General features: G+C 44.3%; 1 protein-coding gene across 3 annotated transcripts in view; it reads left to right on the top strand.

Annotated features, from left to right (window-relative positions):
* The window catches only part of LOC123756099 (centrosomal protein of 164 kDa), a 481,504-nt gene that overhangs the window by 444,492 nt on the left and 12,087 nt on the right, over positions 1 to 24,925 (top strand). For all 3 annotated transcript variants that reach the window (XR_011230545.1, XM_069336540.1, XM_069336539.1), the window contains one exon: positions 15,197 to 15,340. Coding sequence is in view for 2 of the 3 variants with exons in the window: in XM_069336540.1 (XP_069192641.1) it covers positions 15,197 to 15,340 (144 nt within the window). In the remaining variant the exon portion in view is untranslated. The remainder of the gene's footprint in view (positions 1 to 15,196; positions 15,341 to 24,925) is intronic.

Raw genomic sequence — 24,925 nt, 5'->3', positions numbered from 1 at the left:
TAACGATAGATCACGACTGTTGATAGTCGGTGACTTCAACTTGAAATCCATAGACTGGGAAGCATATGAAGCTAAAACAGAAGATTTTTGGACCTGTAAATTTGTAGACCTCATCCTGGAAACATTCTTGTATCAACATGTTAAACAAGCTACGAGGATGAGGGAAGGGGACGTTCCCTCCATGCTAGATTTGATATTTACCAGGAAGGAGGAAGAGATATTTGACATTCAGTACCTTCCTCCCTTGGGTAAAAGTGACCATGTCTTTTTGGGAATAAAGTATGCAATGCGTTATAAGCTGGAAGAAAATAAGGAGGTTGAAGCAGTTGAAAAACCAGACTTCAGGAGAGGACATTATGGTGACCTTAGAAATTTTTTTAGTGAGTATAATTGGACAGACTTGATGCTAGGCAAGGAAGTGAATGAGATGTATGGCAAGTTTTGTGAAATATATGATAAAGGCACAAAAAAATTTATACCAAAACAGAGATGCAGGACCAGAAAACAGGATTGGTTCGACAGAAATTGTGAGAGGGCAAGAGACCAAAAGACACAAAAATGGAATCAGTATAGGAAGAGGCCAAACCCCCAAACATACCAGCGATACAAAGATGCGAGAAACAATTATACAGCAGTAAGGAGAGAGGCAGAAAGAAATTTTGAAAAAGGGATAGCAGATAAATGTAAAACAGAACCGGGCCTATTCTACAAATTCATAAACAACAAATTGCAGGTAAAGGATAATATCCAGAGGTTGGAAATGGGAAACAGATTCACGGAAAATGAAAATGAAATGTGTGAAACATTAAATGAAAAGTTCCAAAGTGTGTTTGTACAAAATGAAATCTTCAGAGAACCAGACACAATAAGAATTCCAGAGAACAACATAGAGCGGATAGAGGTGTCTAGAGATGAAGTGGAAAATATGCTAAAGGAGCTCGGGAGGAACAAAGCAGCTGGCCCAGATGGCGTTTCACCATGGGTTCTGAGAGAATGTGCATCTGAGCTCAGCATTCCACTTCACCTGATCTTTCAGGCATCCCTGTGTACAGGAATCGTAGCAGACGTGTGGAAACAGGCTAACATAGTTCCAATCTACAAAAGTGGCAGCAGGGAAGACCCCCTCAATTATAGACCTGTATCATTGACAAGTGTAATAGTGAAAGTATTGGAAAAGCTAATCAAAACTAAATGGGTAGAACACCTGGAGAGAAATGATATAATATCAGACAGACAGTATGGTTTTCGATCAGGAAGATCCTGTGTATCGAATTTACTCAGTTTCTATGATCGGGCCACAGAGATATTACAGGAAAGAGATGGCTGGGTTGACTGCATCTATCTGGACCTAAAAAAGGCTTTCGACAGGGTTCCACATAAGAGGTTGTTCTGGAAACTGGAAAATATTGGAGGGGTGACAGGTAAGCTTCTATCATGGATGAAAAATTTTCTGACTGATAGAAAAATGAGGGCAGTAATCAGAGGCAATGTATCGGAATGGAGAAATGTCACAAGTGGAGTACCACAGGGTTCAGTTCTTGCACCAGTGATGTTTATTGTGTACATAAATGATCTACCAGTTGGTATACAGAATTATATGAACATGTTTGCTGATGATGCTAAGATAATAGGAAGGATAAGAAATTTAGATGATTGTCATGCCCTTCAAGAAGACCTGGACAAAATAAGTATATGGAGCACCACTTGGCAAATGGAATTTAATGTTAATAAATGTCATGTTATGGAATGTGGAATAGGAGAACATAGACCCCACACAACCTATATATTATGTGAGAAATCTTTAAAGAATTCTGATAAAGAAAGAGATCTAGGAGTGGTTCTAGATAGAAAACTATCACCTGAGGACCACATTAAGAATATTGTGCAAGGAGCCTATGCAATGCTTTCTAACTTCAGAATTGCATTTAAATACATGGATGGCGATATACTAAAGAAATTGTTCATGACTTTTGTTAGGCCAAAGCTAGAATATGCAGCTGTTGTGTGGTGCCCATATCTTAAGAAGCACATCAACAAACTGGAAAAGGTGCAAAGACATGCTACTAAGTGGCTCCCAGAACTGAAGGGCAAGAGCTATGAGGAGAGGTTAGAAGCATTAAATATGCCAAAACTAGAAGACAGAAGAAAAAGAGGTGATATGATCACTACGTACAAAATAGTAACAGGAATTGATAAAATCGACAGGGAAGACTTCCTGAGACCTGGAACTTCAAGAACAAGAGGCCATAGATTTAAACTAGCTAAACACAGTTGCCGAAGAAATATAAGAAAATTCACCTTCGCAAATAGAGTGGTAGACGGTTGGAACAAGTTAAGTGAGAAGGTGATGGAGGCCAAGACCGTCAGTAGTTTTAAAGCGTTATATGACAAAGAGTGCTGGGAAGACGGGACACCACGAGCGTAGCTCTCATCCTGTAACTACACTTAGGTAATTACACTTAGGTAATTACATAATATATAGGTTGTGTGGGGTCTATGTTCTCCTATTCCACATTCCATAACATGACATTTATTACCATTGAATTCCATTTGCCAAGTGGTGCTCCATATACTTATACTAGGTAATTACCTAATTACCTAAGTGTAGTTACAGGATGAGAGCTACGCTCGTGGTGTCCCGTCTTCCCAGCACTCTTTGTCATATAACGCTTTGAAACTACTGACGGTCTTGGCCTCCACCACCTTCTCACTTAACTTGTTCCAACCGTCTACCACTCTATTTGCGAAGGTGAATTTTCTTATATTTCTTCGGCATCTGTGTTTAGCTAGTTTAAATCTATGACCTCTTGTTCTTGAAATTCCAGGTCTCAGGAAGTCTTCCCTGTCGATTTTATCAATTCCTGTTACTATTTTGTATGTAGTGATCATATCACCTCTTTTTCTTCTGTCTTCTAGTTTTGGCATATTTAATGCTTCTAACCTCTCCTCGTAGCTCTTGCCCTTCAGTTCTGGGAGCCACTTAGTAGCATGTCTTTGCACCTTTTCCAGTTTGTTGATGTGCTTCTTAAGATATGGGCACCACACAACAGCTGCATATTCTAGCTTTGGCCTAACAAAAGTCATGAACAATTTCTTTAGAATATCGCCATCCATGTATTTAAATGCAATTCTGAAGTTAGAAAGCATAGCATAGGCTCCTTGCACAATATTCTTTATGTGGTCCTCAGGTGATAGTTTTCTATCTAGAACCACTCCTAGATCTCTTTCTTTATCAGAATTCTTTAAAGATTTCTCACATAATATATAGGTTGTGTGGGGTCTATGTTCTCCTATTCCACATTCCATAACATGACATTTATTAACATTAAATTCCATTTGCCAAGTGGTGCTCCATATACTTATTTTGTCCAGGTCTTCTTGAAGGGCATGACAGTCATCTAAATTCCTTATCCTTCCTATTATCTTAGCATCATCAGCAAACATGTTCATATAATTCTGTATACCAACTGGTAGATCATTTATGTACACAATAAACATCACTGGTGCAAGAACTGAACCCTGTGGTACTCCACTTGTGACATTTCTCCATTCCGATACATTGCCTCTGATTACTGCCCTCATTTTTCTATCAGTCAGAAAATTTTTCATCCATGATAGAAGCTTACCTGTCACCCCTCCAATATTTTCCAGTTTCCAGAACAACCTCTTATGTGGAACTCTGTCGAAAGCCTTTTTTAGGTCCAGATAGATGCAGTCAACCCAACCATCTCTTTCCTGTAATATCTCTGTGGCTCGATCATAGAAACTGAGTAAATTCGATACACAGGATCTTCCAGATCGAAAACCATACTGTCTGTCTGATATTATATCATTTCTCTCTAGGTGTTCTACCCATTTAGTTTTGATTAGTTTTTCCAATACTTTCACTATTACACTTGTCAATGATACAGGTCTATAATTGAGGGGGTCTTCCCTGCTGCCACTTTTGTAGATTGGAACTATGTTAGCCTGTTTCCACCCGTCTGCTACGATTCCTGTACACAGGGATGCCTGAAAGATCAGGTGAAGTGGAATGCTGAGCTCAGATGCACATTCTCTCAGAACCCATGGTGAAACGCCATCTGGGCCAGCTGCTTTGTTCTTACCGAGCTCCTTGAGCATTTTTTCCACTTCGTCTCTAGACACCTCTATGTGTTCTATGTTGTTCTCTGGAATTCTTATTGTATCTGGTTCCCTAAAGATTTCATTTTGTACAAACACACTTTGGAACTTTTCGTTTAGTGTTTCACACATTTCCTTTTCATCTTCCGTGAATCTATTTCCCATTTTCAACCTCTGAATATTATCCTTTACCTGCAATTTGTTGTTTATGAATTTATAGAATAGACCTGGTTCTGTTTTACATTTGTCCGCAATCCCTTTTTCAAAATTTCTTTCTGCCTCTCTCCTCACTGCCGTGTAGTTGTTTCTCGCATCTTTGTATCGCTGGTATGTTTGGGGGTTCGGCCTCTTCCTGTATTGATTCCATTTTTGTGTCTTTCGGTCTCTAGGCCTTTCGCAATTTCTATTGAACCAATCCTGTTTCCTAGTTCTGCATCTCTGTTTTGGTATAAATTTTTTTGTGCCTTTATCATATATTTCACAAAACTTGCCATACATCTCATTCACTTCCTTGCCTAGCATCAAGTCTGTCCAATTATACTCACTAAAAAAATTTCTAAGGTCACCATAATGTCCTCTCCTGAAGTCTGGTTTTTCAACTGCTTCAACCTCCTTATTTTCTTCCAGCTTATAACGCATTGCATACTTTATTCCCAAAAAGACATGGTCACTTTTACCCAAGGGAGGAAGGTACTGAATGTCAAATATCTCTTCCTCCTTCCTGGTAAATATCAAATCTAGCATGGAGGGAACGTCCCCTTCCCTCATCCTCGTAGCTTGTTTAACATGTTGATACAAGAATGTTTCCAGGATGAGGTCTACAAATTTACAGGTCCAAAAATCTTCTGTTTTAGCTTCATATGCTTCCCAGTCTATGGATTTCAAGTTGAAGTCACCGACTATCAACAGTCGTGATCTATCGTTATCCGCTCCCGCTATAATCTCTCTCATTATTGTTATAAGACCTTCACGTTTACTATCTAGCTCCTCCTTTGACCATGTGCTGCTTGGCGGTGGACTATATGCATTTATCATCATTAGTTTATCATCCTCATAGCAGATCTCTAGTGCTATTATGTCAACTTCTTGTGGATTGGCAATCATTATTTCCTTCACCTTTAGGTGTTCTTTTACCAGCACAGCAACGCCACCGCCTTTCCTAATTTTTCTGTCCCGTCTCCAAATTGAGTAGCCCCTTGGGAATATGACCTCATTTAAAATTACATCTTCAAGTTTTGTCTCCGTGAGTGCAACAATGTCTGGTGTCTGCAGCTGTATTACATCACTTAACTCCAGTATCTTCGATCTCACTCCATCTATGTTGGTGTATGCAATCTTCAGGAACTTGTTCCCCCTCTCCTTATTCTTCACTCCCCCTCTCTCTATTGATTTTGTTGGTTTGCCTTTATGTATCACTTTACTGGTTTGCCTACCCCTATCACTTTGTAGAAAAAAGAATTTATTTCTTCTTCATTCCTGCTCTCATTTAAATGTTTTGCCTCGGCGAGGTTCAGTTTCAGCTTCTCTCTGTCTTCTTTTGAAAGATCTCGTCTTAACGACCACCCTTTCCCATCCTCATCCCTTTGCAATTTTCTAGCATTCCTTAGTACTTCTTCCATCTGTTTGGCACCGTTTAGGGTGATCCTCAAAGGTCGATCTTTCCCTTTTACGTACCTGCCTATTCTCCTGTAGTCGCACACATTCTCTCTGTTTGTAAGACCTTCCACGAGGCCAACAATTTTATCTACTACTTTAGCTTCTTCTTCAGCTCTTTCTGACCTAGATGTTATCGCCTTTTCTTTGCAGCCAAAAATGATCAGGGACTTACTCCGATCAACTGTGTTTTGCACCAACTTCGGGTTAGATGCCAATTCTTTCCTCACTTCTAGCCTAATGTTTGTTTTATCTTGGTTGCTGCAGTGTTTGACTTCCTTTACTGCTTCTTCTATTTTTTCCTTCTCCTTGGCCACTTGTGCATAAGTGAGTTGCATATCTTTCTTGCACTGTTCTATTCCCTGTGTAACTTCCTCCATCTGTGCTGACAAAAGCTGTTTCTCCTGTTGAATTTCCTTGCCTAACCTATTGTAGTCATTTATGTTTAAATTTACTTTAACTTCTTCCAAAGCTATTTTTAAGAGTTTATTTTCTTCTTCCATGGCTTTGCAATTTGTTTCCAATTGATTCTTATCCTTGCGCAAGTCTTTCACTAAACCCTCAAGATATAAAACTTTGCTATTCAAATGGTCATTACTTTCTTTCAATTTACTAATTATTTCTACATGAGAGTTCACTATAGTATCTAAATTTACCAACTTGTTATGTAAGTAGGTGTATCGGTTCCTGTGCCTCTTGGGCTCTGTCATGTCTACATGTGACATTGTATGGGGGTCAGCCTCGTTACTTGTGTGAGGAGTCGCCACAATACTTCCTAGTGCTTTCCCGTTCCCATTCTGACACTCAAAAAAAAAAAAAAAAAAAAAAAAAAAAAAAAAAAAAAACTTTAATTCTATCTGTGGCTCTTTTGGGTACTCGGTTTCCACCTGTGTCCCCTAGTGCGTGTGCCCCTTGTGTTACATAGCCTGTCCTTCTCAACCCTGTCGATTCCCTTGGGTATCTTGTATGTGGTGATCAGGTCTCCCCTCACTTCCTCTTCCAGCGAAGTGTGGTTTCATTCCCGTAGTCTCTCCTCATGACTTCGGTAGTGTACTTTTTCTTTCTGAAGGGGTTCTGTTCCCTTCTCTGTTGACTGGGCGCTGGGGGAGCAGCTTGCTCTGTTGCCTCTCGCTTGGTCCCGCTGTTGGTGGGCGCTTTGGGTTGTCTTCCGGCCTCTGCTGGCGTCGGAGGACGGCTTCTCCCCCTTGGGGGGGGTTCAGAGCTGACGGGGTGGGCTTCTTCCCTGCGCTTCATTTCCTCTTCGTGGGTGCGTGGGGCGTGGTCGATCCGCCCCATCCTTCTGGGCTTCCCGTCTGCTCTTTGCAGTCATGAGCCTTTCCCGTCTGCTCTTTGTAGTCATGAGCTTTTCCAGTCTGCAGTTCTTCTGGGCTACTTCCGTCTTCGCCCTGGATCCTCTGCCCTGCTCGGAGGACTGTTGTCTCCTGTTCGGATTCTGTTAGGGCCGGGTGCATGGATGGTGGACCTGGACCTCCAGGTCACTTCTTGGCACGTTCCTCTCCAGTTTTTCTGGGGCTAGCACGGTTGGTAATTACCTATGTGTACTTACCTAAGTGTAGTTCCAGGATGAGAGCTACTCTCGTGGTGTCCCTTCTTCCCAGCACTCTTTGTCATATAATGCTTTGATTATAATTGTCATATTGTCATATAATGATTGTCATATGTCATAATATGTCTTAATATGATTGTCATACAATGCTTTGGTGGTGGGGCTTCAGGTTTGCTGTTTTTATTGCATTCCCTATTTTGTGAAGGGCACTTTGTATACTCTTTGCATCTTTACCGGATCTTAGTGCTCTGTCTGCGTCTGAGATTCGGTGTCTGGCCTACCTCGACGACTGGCTGGAGTGGGCTCCCAGTCAGTCCGCTTGTCTGCTCGCCAGGGGATGGTTCTTTCCAGATCGCTGGGTTTGGTTTCCTGGTGATCTGGAGGTTTTACCTTCTGTTTCCGTCCCGGGTTCGGACCTGGGCCTTGTTTCAGGCTCTTGGGCCCCTCATTGTCTTCCCTCCAGAAGTGTTACTGTGGCTGTGGTCCCGCCTTTGGCTGTTCAGGAGGGGGTCCCGGGTTGCTCAGCGGTTGCTTGGGCGGTTGTGCGGGAGTTTGCACTTCGGCGTGCTTGTCTGCCCGCGGAGTCGGGTTTGGCTCCGGCGTCGGTTGGTTCCTACGGAGACTCCACTTCCGCCTCTTGCATTCCTTGGGTTCCTCTGGGGATCTGGTGTTGGTGCTGCGTCACCAGCTTCCTCTTTGGGGTTTTCGGGGTTCCGTGCCTTGGCAGCTCCCCGAGCCTTCGCTCGATGTGTTCACGGACGGGTCGTCTCTCGGCTGGGGCTTTGTGACCAGTGCTCACCAGATCGGCCGAGGTTGATGGAGTCTGTCTGTCCGTCGGGCTCACAGCCCGGTTCAGGTGTTCATGGCTGTCTGGTTTGCGCTTCGGAGGGTTTGGGTCACTAGGTACTCTACCATTCAGCTCTGTTTGGACTGTTCTCTGGTGGTTCTTGCCGGAACCACAGGGGGTTTGGTTAACCGTGTGGTTCGTGTCCGGGGGGTGTCCTGCGTCCTGGTGGACAGCTGTCTCGGTTCATTCCTCTTCGTGGGTTGGCCAGTCGTCGCCGATTCGTTTTGTTGGCTCTGTTGGGCTTATGGACTCCTGGCCATGGACGTCTTCGGGTCGGCGTGGTATAGGCGTCGCCCGTTTTGTGGCGCCCTTCCCACCTGCGAGGACTTCACGGTGGAGGCTTTCGGCAGGCCTGGTCGAGGTGGGGGGTACCTGTACCTCTTCTCCCGGTCCAGCTGTTGCTTCGGGTTCTGGCTCGGTTGCAGCCCATTCCCACGAGAACAGTCCTTATGGTTCCACGGTGGCCGGCCCGGCCTTCTTTTCAGACGCTGCTTGATAGGTGTCCGTATCCGGGGCGTTTTTCCTGAGGCTTCGCCTCTTTCAGCAGGCCGAATCGGTCGTGTCCGTGACTGGTTCGGCCTTCTCTTTGGCTCTTCGCGTCTGGTATTTTGACGCAGGTATCGCCATCTCTATGGTGTTCAGGTGGCTTTGTTGACGGTGTCCCACCTGCGAGCTTCGTCTTGGAGACTGTATGACGTTTATTACGTTTTCTCGCGTTTTGTTTCCCCTCCGGCCTGCTCATGAGTCGCCTGAGCCATCCTGGTCCTTGTTCAGGGTGCCTTCTTCTCTTTCCCTCAGTTTGTGGTAGCCCCTTCGGTTTCAGTTTCCTCCTCTTTGGTACTGGTGGTAGCTTTATTGGTGTGCAGCCTTTCTCTGTCCTGGCGACGGTCGAGACGGCTGCTTTCCGGAGGGGTTCTTGGGGTATTGGTACTTGTTTGGTTTGGCCGGGGGGTGCGTCCTGTGTTGTCCAGTTGTGCTTTTTGCTGTTGCCGGCGTACCGTGCCTGGGGATGCGCTGTGGTTGATCCGGTTCTTTCGTTCCCTGTTTTCAGGGCTCGGGTCTCCCGGGTCGTCCGCAGTGTTTTCTTTCTTCCTGCGGTCTGTCTTTGCGCCCGTGCTGTTCAGACGTTTGCAGCAATTGCTGCTGTGTTGGTGACGTCTCGGGCTCATTTTGGGCGCAGGGAATTGTGGGTCGCACAGGTTTTTGGCCGCCCATCCATATGTGCGTCTGTTCTTGGGCGTTCTTGTTGCCTTGGGTCGCAGGTTTGCGACCGGTTGTCTTGGCTTTGCGTTGCAGAGTTTGTGGCGGCCGCCTCCCGGGTTAGCCCTTTCTTTTCCTTCTCTTTGGGTATGAAGCTCCAGGGAGCCGTAGGGGCTCCCCACAGAAAACCAGCGTTGAATGTAATGAAACGCCATTTTCTGGGTGAGCCCCGGAGGCTCCCTGGAAACCCTCCCTCCCACCGGTCGGCGTTTTTTTCGCGTTGGTTGACGCTTAGCTTCCGAACTGGAGCTTGGCAGCCGGCGCGGTAGGTCCGGGGCTCCCCCCTCCCCCTCCCGGGGTGGGGAGGGCTGCGCGGACGATCGGCGCGGCAGTAAAGTGTGATGTTTGCTTGTTTGCTTGTTTCCTTGGGATTGTAGGGAGTTTTCTACCTCTCTGTTCGGTTTTTGTTGTAGTTTCTTACCATGTGGGGTTTGTTTTGTTACGCCTACCTTTCTGGGTGCCTAACCCAGTAGGGGGGAGTAGTTCGCGGGGGAGGGGACAGACGTGTCGTCGTCGCGCTCCGTTAAAACACTGGAATAAACCGGGCTTTTTTAGGATTACAACCATGGATTACGGCCCACAGTGATCACCATGTGCATAGTGACCCGTAGGAAAATAGAATACAGAAATTAACAATGGAAATTTGAGTTAAATACAGAATAAAGGTGGTCCCACGTGGTGAGCCAGTGCCACCAGGCTCATGTGTACAGGCATAAGCGATATATATCAAATATAGCGAGCAGTGATACGTTGAACAGTGAAGTGGAACGTGTAACACAACATATAAATTAGTGGATAGTGTTAGAGAATTGTACAAAGAAAAAGTATAAATGTAAAGTTGTGGAGGAGGCATCACACTAGGCTGTTTATTACACAGCCACGAGGCCTACACAGTGTAGAGGACATCCCGCAGTAACAGTATACTCCCTCAGTGATAATATACTGGCAATATATACGGTAATACGGGAAAGTGGAGCTAGGAACTAGTAATAGAGTAAGTGAATAACATTGCAAGCCGGAAGAAAGCAGAAATTCCCTTAGGATATTACAGGCACATAATCAGTGTATAAATCAAGTAACTGGCAACCAGTGACATCCTGGTTGCCCATCCTGCCCCCGACCTGGGACAAACAACGGTCAACTGGACGGTCCCAAGACGACCATATTTTCTCCACAAGGCGATAAGTACCCCCACATAAACTTGAACAAATAAACATATGTAATATTATAAATATACTGGATACATATTATATATACATACATATAATACTTAAATATATGCATATATTATTATAACATCACAAACCCAACATGGAGGTGTGTGGAGGCTGCCTTAAGTCACTTCGGAAGAGTGTTGTAGGCATTGTATGTAACATTTGTAACATAAGGTTTCACCTGAGTTGTACAGGATTACCTACACAATATGCAAACCGGGAAGGTAACTACTGGATCTGTCAAAGAGACAGACAGTTGTGGGAAAACATCACCAAACTAATGAATAACATTCCTGAAGTACACAGGCTACAATTCACACAAAAACTACCAGAAATATATGCAGAGTATATAAAGACAGCAACGAACTCTGAACACAACCCAGGGACTGAGAAGTTAGAGAGTCAAAGTAGCAATGTAGAAGGGTATAGTGTCGAGGTACACAAAAATGAAGGCAATATTGTAGAGCACACTGGTGATATGAATAAGGAGAGAAAAAATGAGACGAATGAGAACACAAATGAGAAAGACGAAAGCAACAAGGAGAAAGATAAGGGCAATACCGAGAATGAATGCAGAAACGAGAAAGTTGGAACAAAAAACACAGAGGTAGCCAAGTCGTGCACGGGTACAAACAAGAATAATACAATCACAAATGAAAATATTTGCTGGTATTATGCAAAAGGACAGTGTAGATATGGGCCCAGAGGCACGGAATGCTCATTCATGCACCCACGGAAATGCCGAAACTGGTTAGGGAAAGGCAGATGTCGTTTTGATACAGAGTGTAGATATTTTCACCCTAAGCTATGCACACTCTCAGTCAATGAGAGGAAATGCTACGATCTTCACTGCCCCGATTTCCACGTCAGAGGTACACAGCGCTATATAAGAGAAGAAGTCCAACATAATAGCCCTGAAAATTTTTTAGAGGCAGGTACAGAGGGAGAAACAGACAGGCAGAAACGTGGCAGGAGTACGGATGGAGAGGGGGAAATGCCCAAGACTGGACTACAGTTCGTCATCAAGCCCACACATACTACACCCCCCAACTACACAGAGACTACCACACTCCCCAGTATCACTTCCAAAACTGGACAAACCATTGCCACAACAACACACCCTGGGTCAGGGTAGAGAGGAGGGAGAACTACCAAAACCTTCCAGAAGTGACACACAATATGGACAATCATTCATATTTGCAAACATTCAAGGTTTAAAGCCAAAGTCAAGAAATAAAGTTAAGTTCATAAATGGCCTTCTATTAGAGTCAAACTCAATATTTGGGGCATTCACGGAAACTCATACAAAAGATTACATGGATGGTGAAATCTGGATTCCAAATTATAATCTATATAGATGTGATAGAAAAACTAGGTCAAATGGAGGAGTAGGTCTGTATATTAAAGAAGACCTGGTATGCACAGAACTATTAAATTCAACTAATGAGGTGGTAGAGGTACTTGGAATGAAGGTAGAGAAACTAAACCTAATTATTATTCTAATATATAAACCGCCAGATACAACGATTGAGGAATTCACAGAACAGATGCACAAAATAGAGAACATACTTGACAACCTAGCAAACCCAGCTCCAGATATTATCTTTCTTGGAGATTTCAATTTACCGAGTCTAAGATGGAGAACGGCAAACACAAATATCATAGCAGGGAATGACCCGGGAAATAACCAACCACAGGTTAGAGAACTTTTGAGATTCTGTGACAAATTCTCGCTCAATCAACAGATTACAGAACCAACTAGGAACGAAAACACACTAGACTTGTTATTCACAAACAATGATGAACTAATCAGGGATATCACAATCTCAGATACTTCATACTCAGACCATAAGCTCATTGAAGTGCGAACTAGCATAAATAACGGTAGTAGGTCTAAGAGACCCAACAAGCGAGAAGGAATATTCAATCAATTCAATTTCAACAATAAGAGGATTGACTGGGAAAAAATAAATGTAGACCTTGCAACCATTCAATGGGAGACGGTCTTAAGCGACAAAACTCCCACACAGGGAATAGCTCAACTGACAGCTGAAGCTTACAAGGTCTGCTTGAAGCACGTGCCTGTGAGGAGGGGCAGAAAGAGGACCACTCTAGAAAGAGAACGGAGACGACTGTACAGGAGAAGGAAAAAAATAACGGAAATGCTTCGGCAGACACAACTATCACAAGCAAGGAAAACAAGCCTAAGCAGGGAGATTGAGGAAATAGAACAAACGTTGAAGCGATCATATGAGTCTGAGGAAATGGAATTGGAACAGAAAGCTATACAAGAGATAAGGAAAAATCCGAAATATTTTTTCACATACGCAAAATCAAAATCCAAAACCTCGACCAGTATTGGACCGTTAATTACAAATGAAGGTACGTACACAGAGGACAACAAAGAGATTAGTGAAATTCTAAGAAGCCAGTATGAGGCTATGTTTAGCACACCAATAAACAACATGAAAGTTGATGACCCAGACAGCTTCTTTATGAATGACATTCAAGCTGCAGATAATATAACGGATATTACCACAAACTCGGAAGACTTTGAAAGAGAAATTGATAATATGCCTATGCACTCAGCTCCTGGGCCTGACTCATGGAATTCAATATTCATAAAGAAATGTAAAGTACCAGTAGCGAGAGCACTCAGCGTAATATGGAGAAAGAGCCTGGATACAGGGGAGATACCAGCAGCACTTAAATCTGCAGATATAGCTCCGTTGCACAAGGGGGGGAGTAAAGCCTTGGCAAAAAATTATAGGCCAGTTGCACTAACATCACACATAATAAAAGTGTTTGAAAGAGTGATTAGGAATCAAATTTCTAGTTTTATGGAAAACAATGAATTGCACAATCCAGGACAACATGGATTTAGAGCGGGAAGATCCTGTCTGTCACAGTTACTCAACCACTATGACAAAATCACAGAAGCCCTAGAAGAAAAGCAAAATGCAGATGTTGTATACACAGACTTTGCAAAGGCGTTCGACAAATGTGACCATGGGGTGATAGCTCACAAAATGAGGTCAATGGGAATAACTGGAAAAGTAGGACGCTGGATACTCAATTTCCTGTCGAACAGAACACAAAGAGTAACAGTCAATCAGATAAAATCGAGTCCAAGCGATGTTAAAAGCTCTGTACCTCAAGGTACAGTCCTTGCACCGCTACTGTTCCTTATTCTCATATCTGATATAGACAAAAATACACGCCACAGCTTCGTGTCGTCCTTTGCAGATGACACAAAAATCAGCATGAAAATTACCTCTGCTGAAGACATTGAAAAACTACAAGCAGATGTCAACAAAGTTTTTGATTGGGCAGCAGAAAATAACATGATGTTTAACAGTGATAAATTTCAGGTACTCAGGTACGGCAAAAATGAGGATCTGAAACATAATACAGGGTACAAAACACAATCGAATCTTCCCATAGTAGGAAAACAGCATGTCAAGGATTTGGGAATAATGATGTCCGACGATCTAACGTTTAGGGAGCATAACCAAGCAAATATCGCGTCAGCCAGAAAAATGATCGGATGGATTACGAGAACTTTCAAATCCAGGGATCCCATCACAATGGTTGTACTCTTCAAGTCACTTGTGCTGTCCCGTCTCGAGTACTGCTCAGTACTCACTTCCCCCTTCAGAGCAGGAGAGATTGCTGAAATAGAGGGAATACAGAGAACATATACGGCACGCATAGACGAGATAAAACACCTAAATTATTGGGATCGTCTCAAAGCTCTCCAAATGTACTCTCTAGAAAGGAGACGAGAGAGATACCAAATAATATACACCTGGAAAATACTGGAGGGTCAGGTCCCAAATCTACACAGTAAAATAACAACGTACTGGAGTGAACGATATGGAAGAAAATGCAAGATTGAACCTGTGAAGAGCAGAGGTGTCATAGGCACAATCAGAGAGCACTGTATAAACATCAGGGGTCCGCGGTTGTTCAACGTCCTCCCAGCGAGCATAAGAAATATTGCCGGAACAACCGTGGACATCTTCAAGAGAAAACTGGACGGTTTTCTAAGAGAAGTTCCGGATCAGCCGGGCTGTGGTGGGTACGTGGCCCTGCGGGCCGCTCCAAGCAACAGCCTGGTGGACCAAACTCTCACAAGTCGAGCCTGGCCTCGGGCCGGGCTTGGGGAGTAGAAGAACTCCCAGAACCCCATCAACCAGGTATCAACCAGGTAACCCCGGTCGATGGCAGATAAGGAAAACCCCCAACCATATGGGGTTTTCCAGGGCCATTGCTCCCTGAAACCTCTCTGAAGGGGCCAGGTTCTGGCGCTGGTCCCTGGTAGGTCTGAACTCCTTAGCTAATGTCCCGGTCTAACATAACATACATTAGCCTGATAAGCTCCAGGGAGCCTCCGGGGCTCACCCAGAAAATGGCGTTTCATTACATTCAACGCTGGTTTTTTTCAGAATCATAAAGCTTATCCATCAGTTCAAATACATATTGTCAAACTCCATAGATGTGAGCCTAACCAAATGATGTTAAAACTTTCAGGATACAACACAGTGTCACCAACTGCTCAACTTAGACTTGAACATTTAAACACTGGTTCAGTTCCTGACCTTGGGCCCAATGCTGTTGACAGGATTGCTAACGTTAATCAGTATTTGCAACAGAGGTGGACTAATTATTTTGGAGGTAAGCTTGATCATGATGTATTAGTTTCATATTATGTAATACTGTAATACAAAAAAGAATTTTACAGCCTGTAATGTATTATTTCCAATGCTTCCTTATTGGTTTTGCTATATGGCCCTCTGGTTTTGGGGGCCTCTTCCCATCTTAGGTCAAAATGGGGCTTAATAAAACCAGCATTGAATGTAATTTACCTGAATTTACCTGAGCGCATCCATCTCTCTAGTGGTCTCAATGGAGACAGGAAGTTGGCAGCTTCTCAAAGGTCTCTCGTGTTCTTAAGGATATTCTAGGGGGAGCCCCGTCAGCTCCCCAGAGGTATCCAGGCTGAATGGATATAAATAACTTTCTGGCATCAATATGCATGGAGTTCTTGCCTACCGGGGACCACAAGCCAGAACATGGCCCCCTCAAAGAGGCACGAGGAGCAATGACCTATAAAAAAACCCATACCTTGAGGTTACCTTGAGGTGATTCCGGGGCTCAGCAATCCCACAGCCCCGTCATTGACCAGGCCTCCTCGTTGCTGGACTGGTCAACCAAGCTGTTGGACGCGGCTGCTCACAGCTCCCATATGGTTGGGAGCATTCTATCTGTGCCATCAACTGGGTCTGGCACCCAGAAAGGTAGGCGCCCCAAAACAAACCCCTATTCTAGTGAAACTATTGCTACTGAAAGCCAAACGAGTGGACAGAACTTCCAAAATGAAAATTAGTAAGTGAGCATGGTGTCAACATATTGCCACGCCGCTGTCTGCGCAACCCCTCTCCCTGGGAAGGGGAAGGGGGAGCCCCAGACCCTCGCACCGGCGATCCAAGCACCAGTTCTTGGCTGATGCGATACTGGAGTAGTCTTGTGCCTCTGGCTCCTGTTTTTGTCTCAGTTCTGTGTCTTGTGACGTGGGCTGTCTCTACAGGTGGTGTATGAGCCAGGAGTAATATTCCTGGGGTTTGTTATGAAGTTCTGAAGTCGTCCTGGTTGGCAGACTCCCCGCTCTTTCTGGGGGGAGCCCCGTCGGCTCCCTGGAGCTATCCCATGCTATATATGCTAATGTCAGACTTTGGCATCAGTCATGTGTATGGAGTTCTTAGGCCTACCGGGGACCACGGCCAGAACCGGGCCCCCTCAGAGAGGCAAGGGGAGCAATGGCCTATAGAAGCCCCCGTGTAGTTGGAAGCATTCTATGTCTGCCATCGACTGGAACAGGCACCCAGAAAGGTAAGCGCCCCAAAACAAACCCCTATTCTGGTTAAAATTGCTACCTAAACCCGAACTAGTGGATAGAACTCCCCAACCGAAAACAAGCAAACTAGTAATTACCTAAGTGTAATTACCTAAGTGTAGTTACAGGATGAGAGCTACGCTCGTGGTGTCCCGTCTTCCCAGCACTCTTTGTCATATAACGCTTTGAAACTACTGACGGTCTTGGCCTCCACCACCTTCTCACTTAACTTGTTCCAACCGTCTACCACTCTATTTGCGAAGGTGAATTTTCTTATATTTCTTCGGCATCTGTGTTTAGCTAGTTTAAATCTATGACCTCTTGTTTTTGAAATTCCAGGTCTCAGGAAGTCTTCCCTGTCGATTTTATCAATTCCTGTAACTATTTTGTATGTAGTGATCATATCACCTCTTTTTCTTCTGTCTTCTAGTTTTGGCATATTTAATGCTTCTAACCTCTCCTCGTAGCTCTTGCCCTTCAGTTCTGGGAGCCACTTAGTAGCATGTCTTTGCACCTTTTCCAGTTTGTTGATGTGCTTCTTAAGATATGGGCACCACACAACAGCTGCATATTCTAGCTTTGGCCTAACAAAAGTCATGAACAATTTCTTTAGTATATCGCCATCCATGTATTTAAATGCAATTCTGAAGTTAGAAAGCATAGCATAGGCTCCTTGCACAATATTCTTTATGTGGTCCTCAGGTGATAGTTTTCTATCTAGAACCACTCCTAGATCTCTTTCTTTATCAGAATTCTTTAAAGATTTCTCACATAATATATAGGTTGTGTGGGGTCTATGTTCTCCTATTCCACATTCCATAACATGACATTTATTAACATTAAATTCCATTTGCCAAGTGGTGCTCCATATACTTATTTTGTCCAGGTCTTCTTGAAGGGCATGACAGTCATCTAAATTTCTTATCCTTCCTATTATCTTAGCATCATCAGCAAACATGTTCATATAATTCTGTATACCAACTGGTAGATCATTTATGTACACAATAAACATCACTGGTGCAAGAACTGAACCCTGTGGTACTCCACTTGTGACATTTCTCCATTCTGATACATTGCCTCTGATTACTGCCCTCATTTTTCTATCAGTCAGAAAATTTGTCATCCATGATAGCTTACCTGTCACCCCTCCAATATTTTCCAGTTTCCAGAACAACCTCTTATGTGGAACTCTGTCGAAAGCCTTTTTTAGGTCCAGATAGATGCAGTCAACCCAACCATCTCTTTCCTGTAATATCTCTGTGGCTCGATCATAGAAACTGAGTAAATTCGATACACAGGATCTTCCAGATCGAAAACCATACTGTCTGTCTGATATTATATCATTTCTCTCTAGGTGTTCTACCCATTTAGTTTTGATTAGTTTTTCCAATACTTTCACTATTACACTTGTCAATGATACAGGTCTATAATTGAGGGGGTCTTCCCTGCTGCCACTTTTGTAGATTGGAACTATGTTAGCCTGTTTCCACCCGTCTGCTACGATTCCTGTACACAGGGATGCCTGAAAGATCAGGTGAAGTGAAATGCTGAGCTCAGATGCACATTCTCTCAGAACCCATGGTGAAACGCCATCTGGGCCAGCTGCTTTGTTCTTACCGAGCTCCTTGAGCATTTTTTCCACTTCGTCTCTAGACACCTCTATGTGTTCTATGTTGTTCTCTGGAATTCTTATTGTATCTGGTTCCCTAAAGATTTCATTTTGTACAAACACACTTTGGAACTTTTCGTTTAGTGTTTCACACATTTCCTTTTCATCTTCCGTGAATCTATTTCCCATTTTCAACCTCTGAATATTATCCTTTACCTGCAATTTGTTGTTTATGAATTTATAGAATAGACCTGGTTCTGTTTTACATTTGTCCGCAATCCCTTTTTCAAAATTTCTTTCTGCCTCTCTCCTCACTGCCGTGTAGTTGTTTCTCGCATCTTTGTATCGCTGGTATGTTTGGGGGTTCGGCCTCTTCCTGTATTGATTCCATTTTTGTGTCTTTCGGTCTTTAGCCCTCTCGCAATTTCTATTGAACCAATCCTGTTTCCTAGTTCTGCATCTCTGTTTTGGTATAAATTTTTTTGTGCCTTTATCATATATTTCACAAAACTTGCCATACATCTCATTCACTTCCTTGCCTAGCATCAAGTCTGTCCAATTATACTCACTAAAAAAATTTCTAAGGTCACCATAATGTCCTCTCCTGAAGTCTGGTTTTTCAACTGCTTCAACCTCCTTATTTTCTTCCAGCTTATAACGCATTGCATACTTTATTCCCAAAAAGACATGGTCACTTTTACCCAAGGGAGGAAGGTACTGAATGTCAAATATCTCTTCCTCCTTCCTGGTAAATATCAAATCTAGCATGGAGGGAACGTCCCCTTCCCTCATCCTCGTAGCTTGTTTAACATGTTGATACAAGAATGTTTCCAGGATGAGGTCTACAAATTTACAGGTCCAAAAATCTTCTGTTTTAGCTTCATATGCTTCCCAGTCTATGGATTTCAAGTTGAAGTCACCGACTATCAACAGTCGTGATTTATCGTTATCCGCTCTCGCTATAATCTCTCTCATTATTGTTATAAGACCTTCACGTTTACTATCTAGCTCCTCCTTTGACCATGTGCTGCTTGGCGGTGGACTATATGCATTTATCATCATTAGTTTATCATCCTCATAGCAGATCTCTAGTGCTATTATGTCAACTTCTTGTGGATTGGCAGTCATTATTTCCTTCACCTTTAGGTGTTCTTTTACCAGCACAGCAACGCCACCGCCTTTCCTAATTTTTCTGTCCCGTCTCCAAATTGAGTAGCCCCTTGGGAATATGACCTCATTTAAAATTACATCTTCAAGTTTTGTCTCCGTGAGTGCAACAATGTCTGGTGTCTGCAGCTGTATTACATCACTTAACTCCAGTATCTTCGATCTCACTCCATCTATGTTGGTGTATGCAATCTTCAGGAACTTGTTCCCCCTCTCCTTATTCTTCACTCCCCCTCTCTCTATTGATTTTGTTGGTTTGCCTTTATGTACCACTTTACTGGTTTGCCTACCCCTATCACTTTGTAGAAAAAAGAATTTATTTCTTCTTCATTCCTGCTTTCATTTAAATGTTTTGCCTCGGCGAGGTTCAGTTTCAGCTTCTCTCTATCTTCTTTTGAAAGATCTCGTCTTAACGACCACCCTTTCCCATCCTCATCCCTTTGCAATTTTCTAGCATTCCTTAGTACTTCTTCCATCTGTTTGGCACCGTTTAGGGTGATCCTCAAAGGTCGATCTTTCCCTTTTACGTACCTGCCTATTCTCCTGTAGTCGCACACATTCTCTCTGTTTGTAAGACCTTCCACGAGGCCAACAATTTTATCTACTACTTTAGCTTCTTCTACAGCTCTTTCTGACCTAGATGTTATCGCCTTTTCTTTGCAGCCAAAAATGATCAGGGACTTACTCCGATCAACTGTGTTTTGCACCAACTTCGGGTTAGATGCCAATTCTTTCCTCACTTCTAGCCTAATGTTTGTTTTATCTTGGTTGCTGCAGTGTTTGACTTCCTTTACTGCTTCTTCTATTTTTTCCTTCTCCTTGGCCACTTGTGCATAAGTGAGTTGCATATCTTTCTTGCACTGTTCTATTCCCTGTGTAACTTCCTCCATCTGTGCTGACAAAAGCTGTTTCTCCTGTTGAATTTCCTTGCCTAACCTATTGTAGTCATTTATGTTTAAATTTACTTTAACTTCTTCCAAAGCTATTTTTAAGAGTTTATTTTCTTCTTCCATGGCTTTGCAATTTGTTTCCAATTGATTCTTATCCTTGCGCAAGTCTTTCACTAAACCCTCAAGACATAAAACTTTGCTATTCAAATGGTCATTACTTTCTTTCAATTTACTAATTATTTCTACATGAGAGTTCACTATAGTATCTAAATTTACCAACTTGTTATGTAGACTACTAATATCAATGCTTTCTTCATTGAATCCCTCAAAATCAAGCTCTGTTTTGTTTTTCCCCTTGCCAGTGGCCATCTTGAATGTTCTTCTCTGCACTGTAAACACTAGGGCAACTTTTTCTCATCCGATTTTTCACTTCCCTTAGCACTTTCTGTTATCTCACCTATTTTTCAGGAGCACTATACCTTTATGTTCTCTGGGACACCACTCACTACCATCAACCTGTACTACAATACTTAGGATTGTTGAAATATGCTGGAGCTCCTCTGCTGCAAGTGTTGACCCTAGGGGTGTCACCTTTTTGTGTGACAGCACACACTGCCGCGCCGCTGTCTGCGCAGCTCCCCCCTCCCTGGGAGGGGGAAGGGGGAGCCCCAGACCCCCCGCGCCGGCTACCCACACCTCGGTTCTTGAGGCTGATGCTATAGGCGATGGTCGTGTGCTCTGGCTCCGGTGTTGCTACTGCACTGTGCTTTGCGTGTGGTGTTAGTTTTGTGGGTGCATCATGTTTTGCGCGGGGATTTTGGCGGTCGAACAGGGTCCTGGCTGCTCGTTACCTTGTGAATGTCCCTGGGCCTCGTCGGGCCTGTGTTGCTTTGGGTCGGCGGTTGCAGCCAGTTGTCTCGGCTTCGAGTTGAGGGGTGAGCGACGACCGCCTCCCGGGTAAGTCCCTCTTTTTCTGTCTGTGGGTAGTTAGCTCCGGGGAGCCGACGGGGCTCCCCCCAGAAAACCAGCGTTGAATGTAATGAAACGCCATTTTCTGGGTGAGTCCCGGAGGCTCCCCGGCATCCCTCCCTCCTTCCGGTCGGCGGTTTTTCGCGTTTTTGACATCCAGCCTCAAGAACTGAGGTGTGGGTAGCCGGCGCGGGGGGGTCTGGGGCTCCCCCTTCCCCCTCCCGGGGAGGGGGGAGCTGCGCAGACAGCGGCGCGGCAGTGTGTGACGTCACACTAGTTTGCTTGTTTTCGGTTGGGGAGTTCTATCCACTAGTTCGGTTTTAGGTAGCAATTTTAACCAGAATAGGGGTTTGTTTTGGGGCGCTTACCTTTCTGGGTGCCTGTTCCGGTCGATGGCAGACATAGAATGCTTCCAACTACACGGGGGCTTCTATAGGCCATTGCTCCCCTTGCCTCTCTGAGGGGGCCCGGTTCTGGCCGTGGTCCCCGGTAGGCCTAAGAACTCCATACACATGACTGATGCCAAAGTCTGACATTAGCATATCAGCCTGGGATAGCTCCGGGGAGCCTCCGGGACTCACCCAGAAAATGGCGTTTCATTACATTCAACGCTGGTTTTTTGCCTCCTAACAGCCCCATTCAAAACTGAAGAAATTGCTGACCAGGAGAGTGTGCAAAGATCTTTTACTGCTAGAATCCACTCAATAAAACTTTTAAATTATTGGGACCGTCCAAAAATGTTAAATCTGTATTCGTTAGAGCGCAGGCAGGAGAGATACATAATAATTTACATTTGGAAAATATTAGAGGTACTGTTTCCAAATCTGCTGTAACGTAAACGTACGATTATGTTACGTTGTTGGGTAGATTAGATACACAGTGTTTAGTGAGTTTCATATTTATTTAGAAGTCCTGGATACAGCAGTGTCGTAGACATTGAGACAGAGCTTGGAGCAGAGCAGAGCTGAGAGCCGAGTGTGGCTGGAGTCGCAGAGTTCTATGTGGGAGAGCGTTGTAGCTCGATGTGGTCCTAGTCTGCTGCCTGTTCTGTGTCGAAGCTGTAGCGTCTTGGAGAAGATTAGAACTGCCTATGCCGAGTGCTACATTCTTGACTGGAAATTGTACTGTTGTCTATTCTCATGTCGCTTCCTTATATTTGGTGACTACCCCTCACCTTTCTCTACTAGGATAGGAGGATGTGAGAACTGTTACCTGTAATTAGGGATAGGATTATAGCTTGTGTAGTTAGTGCTAATTAGTTACACCATTAAGATAATGAGATAATGGAGCGAGTATAACGATTACTCGCTATAGGACTCCCGCTGCCAGGGAATGAGAGAAAAACAATACAACAACAAAAATACGAGGCTACTGTTCCCTGGGTCGCTGTGGAACATGTAGTCCGGTACCAAAAGATGAAGGCAGTGTGTGGACAAGCTCGGTGTAGCAGTAGAGAAGAATGTGCTTGATTGTTGCGTTCTTGGGTCGCTGGTGGAGCATTTAGATCCGGAGCGGATGGGCTCGGGCACCAGGACAATAGGAGGTAATGTAGGCACATAGGTAATCAACGAGGGAATCACTGCTAGAGCTGAATTGTCCTGGAGGCGACAAAGAGTCGGAAATGCAAGCTGTAAGTCCTGTACTGCGCAAGGTGCTTGAGTTGGCAGAGTATCAGAATGCAGTGAACATGTAGATGAATCTGATGACAGAGCAGCTGTCATGGGCGTCCCTGTAGGACAAGCAGTGCCCTGGCAGTGATGGTGAGTCGGCAGGACAGGCTGTAGATCCTACATGATGTAATCATTGATGAGGCTGTCAGATGAGTGTGTAACGATCGTGGAGCAGCAAGCCGTAGCAGATGAAAATGCAGAGATGATCACGATGAAGATCATAGCTGTGGCGAGGGTGTTGGCAGCGTTCCATGACAGGTGGCTGCGGTCCACAGCCAGCAGCAGCAGTAGAGGTCCAGTGAGAGTCGATGTTTTAGTCCATCGTGGCTGGATATCATCGAAACTCTCTAGGGGTCACCAATGCAACGTACGATTATGTTACGTTGTTGGGTAGATGAGATACACAGTATTTAGTTTCATATTTATTTAGTAGTCCTGGATACAGCAGTGTCGTAGACGTTGAGACGGAGCTTGGAGCAGAGCAGAGAGCCGAGTGTGGCCGGAGTCGCAGAGCTCTATATGGGAGAGCATTGTAGCTTGATGCGGTCCTAGTCTGCTGCCTGTTCTGTGTCGAAGCTGTAGTGTCTTGGAGACGATTAGAACTGCCTATGCCGAGTGCTACATTCTTGACTGGAAATTGTACTGTTGTCTATTCTCATGTCGCTTCCTTATATTTGGTGACTACCCCTCACCTTTCTCTACTAGGATAGGAGGATGTGAGAACTGTTACCTGTAATTAGGGATAGGATTATAGCTTGTGTAGTTAGTGCTAATTAGTTATGCCATTAAGATAATGGAGCGAGTATAACGATTACTCGCTACACTCCAAACACAAATAACACCACTTGAAACCAGAAGGCATGGCAGCATGTGCAAAATAACCCCACTGAGAAGTAAAGGTGCAATAGGCACACTGAGACAACTTGATCAATATCAAAGGCCCAAGACTTCAACACTCATTCCCCCTAAACATATGGGGTAGAGTGCATGAGAACATGTCCTCAGAGATGTCCTTATGCAAAGATCCTTTACTGCTAGAATCCACTCAACAAAAGATCTAAATTATTGGGACCAATTAAAATGCCTAAATCTGTATTCTCTAGAGTGTAGGAAAGATACATAACAATTTACACGTGAAAAATAGTAGAGAGGCTGATCCCAAACCTGCACACAGAAATAACACCACCTGAGACCAGAAGGCATGGCAGGATGTGCAGAAACCCCCGTTGAAGAGTAGAGGTGCAGTAGGTACTCTTAGAAAGAACTCTATCAACATCAGAGGCCCAAGATTGTTCAACATGATTCCACTACACATAAGGGGCATAAATGGCCAACTCCTCACAGTGTTCAAGAGAGAGAACATGATAAACACCTCCAAAGGATACCTTATCAACCAAGCTGTGATTCATACCTGAATTTACCTGAGGGCCTAAGGGGCCTGACGACTGAGTGGACAATGCTCGAGATTTGTAGTCCTGAGGTTATCGGTTCGATCCCCAGTGGAGGCGGAAACAAATAGGCAGGGTTTCTTTCACTTTGATGCCCCCTATTCACCTAGCAGTAAATAGGGACCTGGGAGTTAGACAGCTGCTACAGGCTGCTTCCTGGGGGGTGTTTAACAAAAAGGAGGCCTGGTCAAGGACCGGGCTACCGGGACGCTAAACCCCAAAATCATCTCATGATAACCTCAAAATAACCCCTGTGTGGTTGGAAGCATTCTATGTCTGCCATCGACCGGGTCAGGCACCCAGAAAGATAGGCATCCCAAAACAAATTATTATTCTGGTGAAAATTGCTACAAAAAGCCGAACAAGTGGATAGAACTCCCCCCAAAAAAACAAGCAAACGAGCATGATGTCACACGTCGCCGCGCCGCTGTCTGCGCAGCTCCCCCCTCCCTGGGAGGGGGAATGGGGGAGCCCCAGACCCCCGCGCTGGCCATCCACCCTTCAGTTCTAAGGCTGATGCAAGAGGTGAAGGTCGTGTGCTCTGGCTCCAGTGATTTTCAGCTCTGTGCTTTGAGTGTGGTTGCTGTCCTTCAGGGGTTGTGTGAGCCAGGAG

This window comes from Procambarus clarkii, chromosome 36 (assembly GCF_040958095.1).
Source record: "Procambarus clarkii isolate CNS0578487 chromosome 36, FALCON_Pclarkii_2.0, whole genome shotgun sequence".
NCBI lineage: Eukaryota > Metazoa > Arthropoda > Malacostraca > Decapoda > Cambaridae > Procambarus > Procambarus clarkii.
This window is presented reverse-complemented; position numbering and strand designations above follow the sequence as displayed.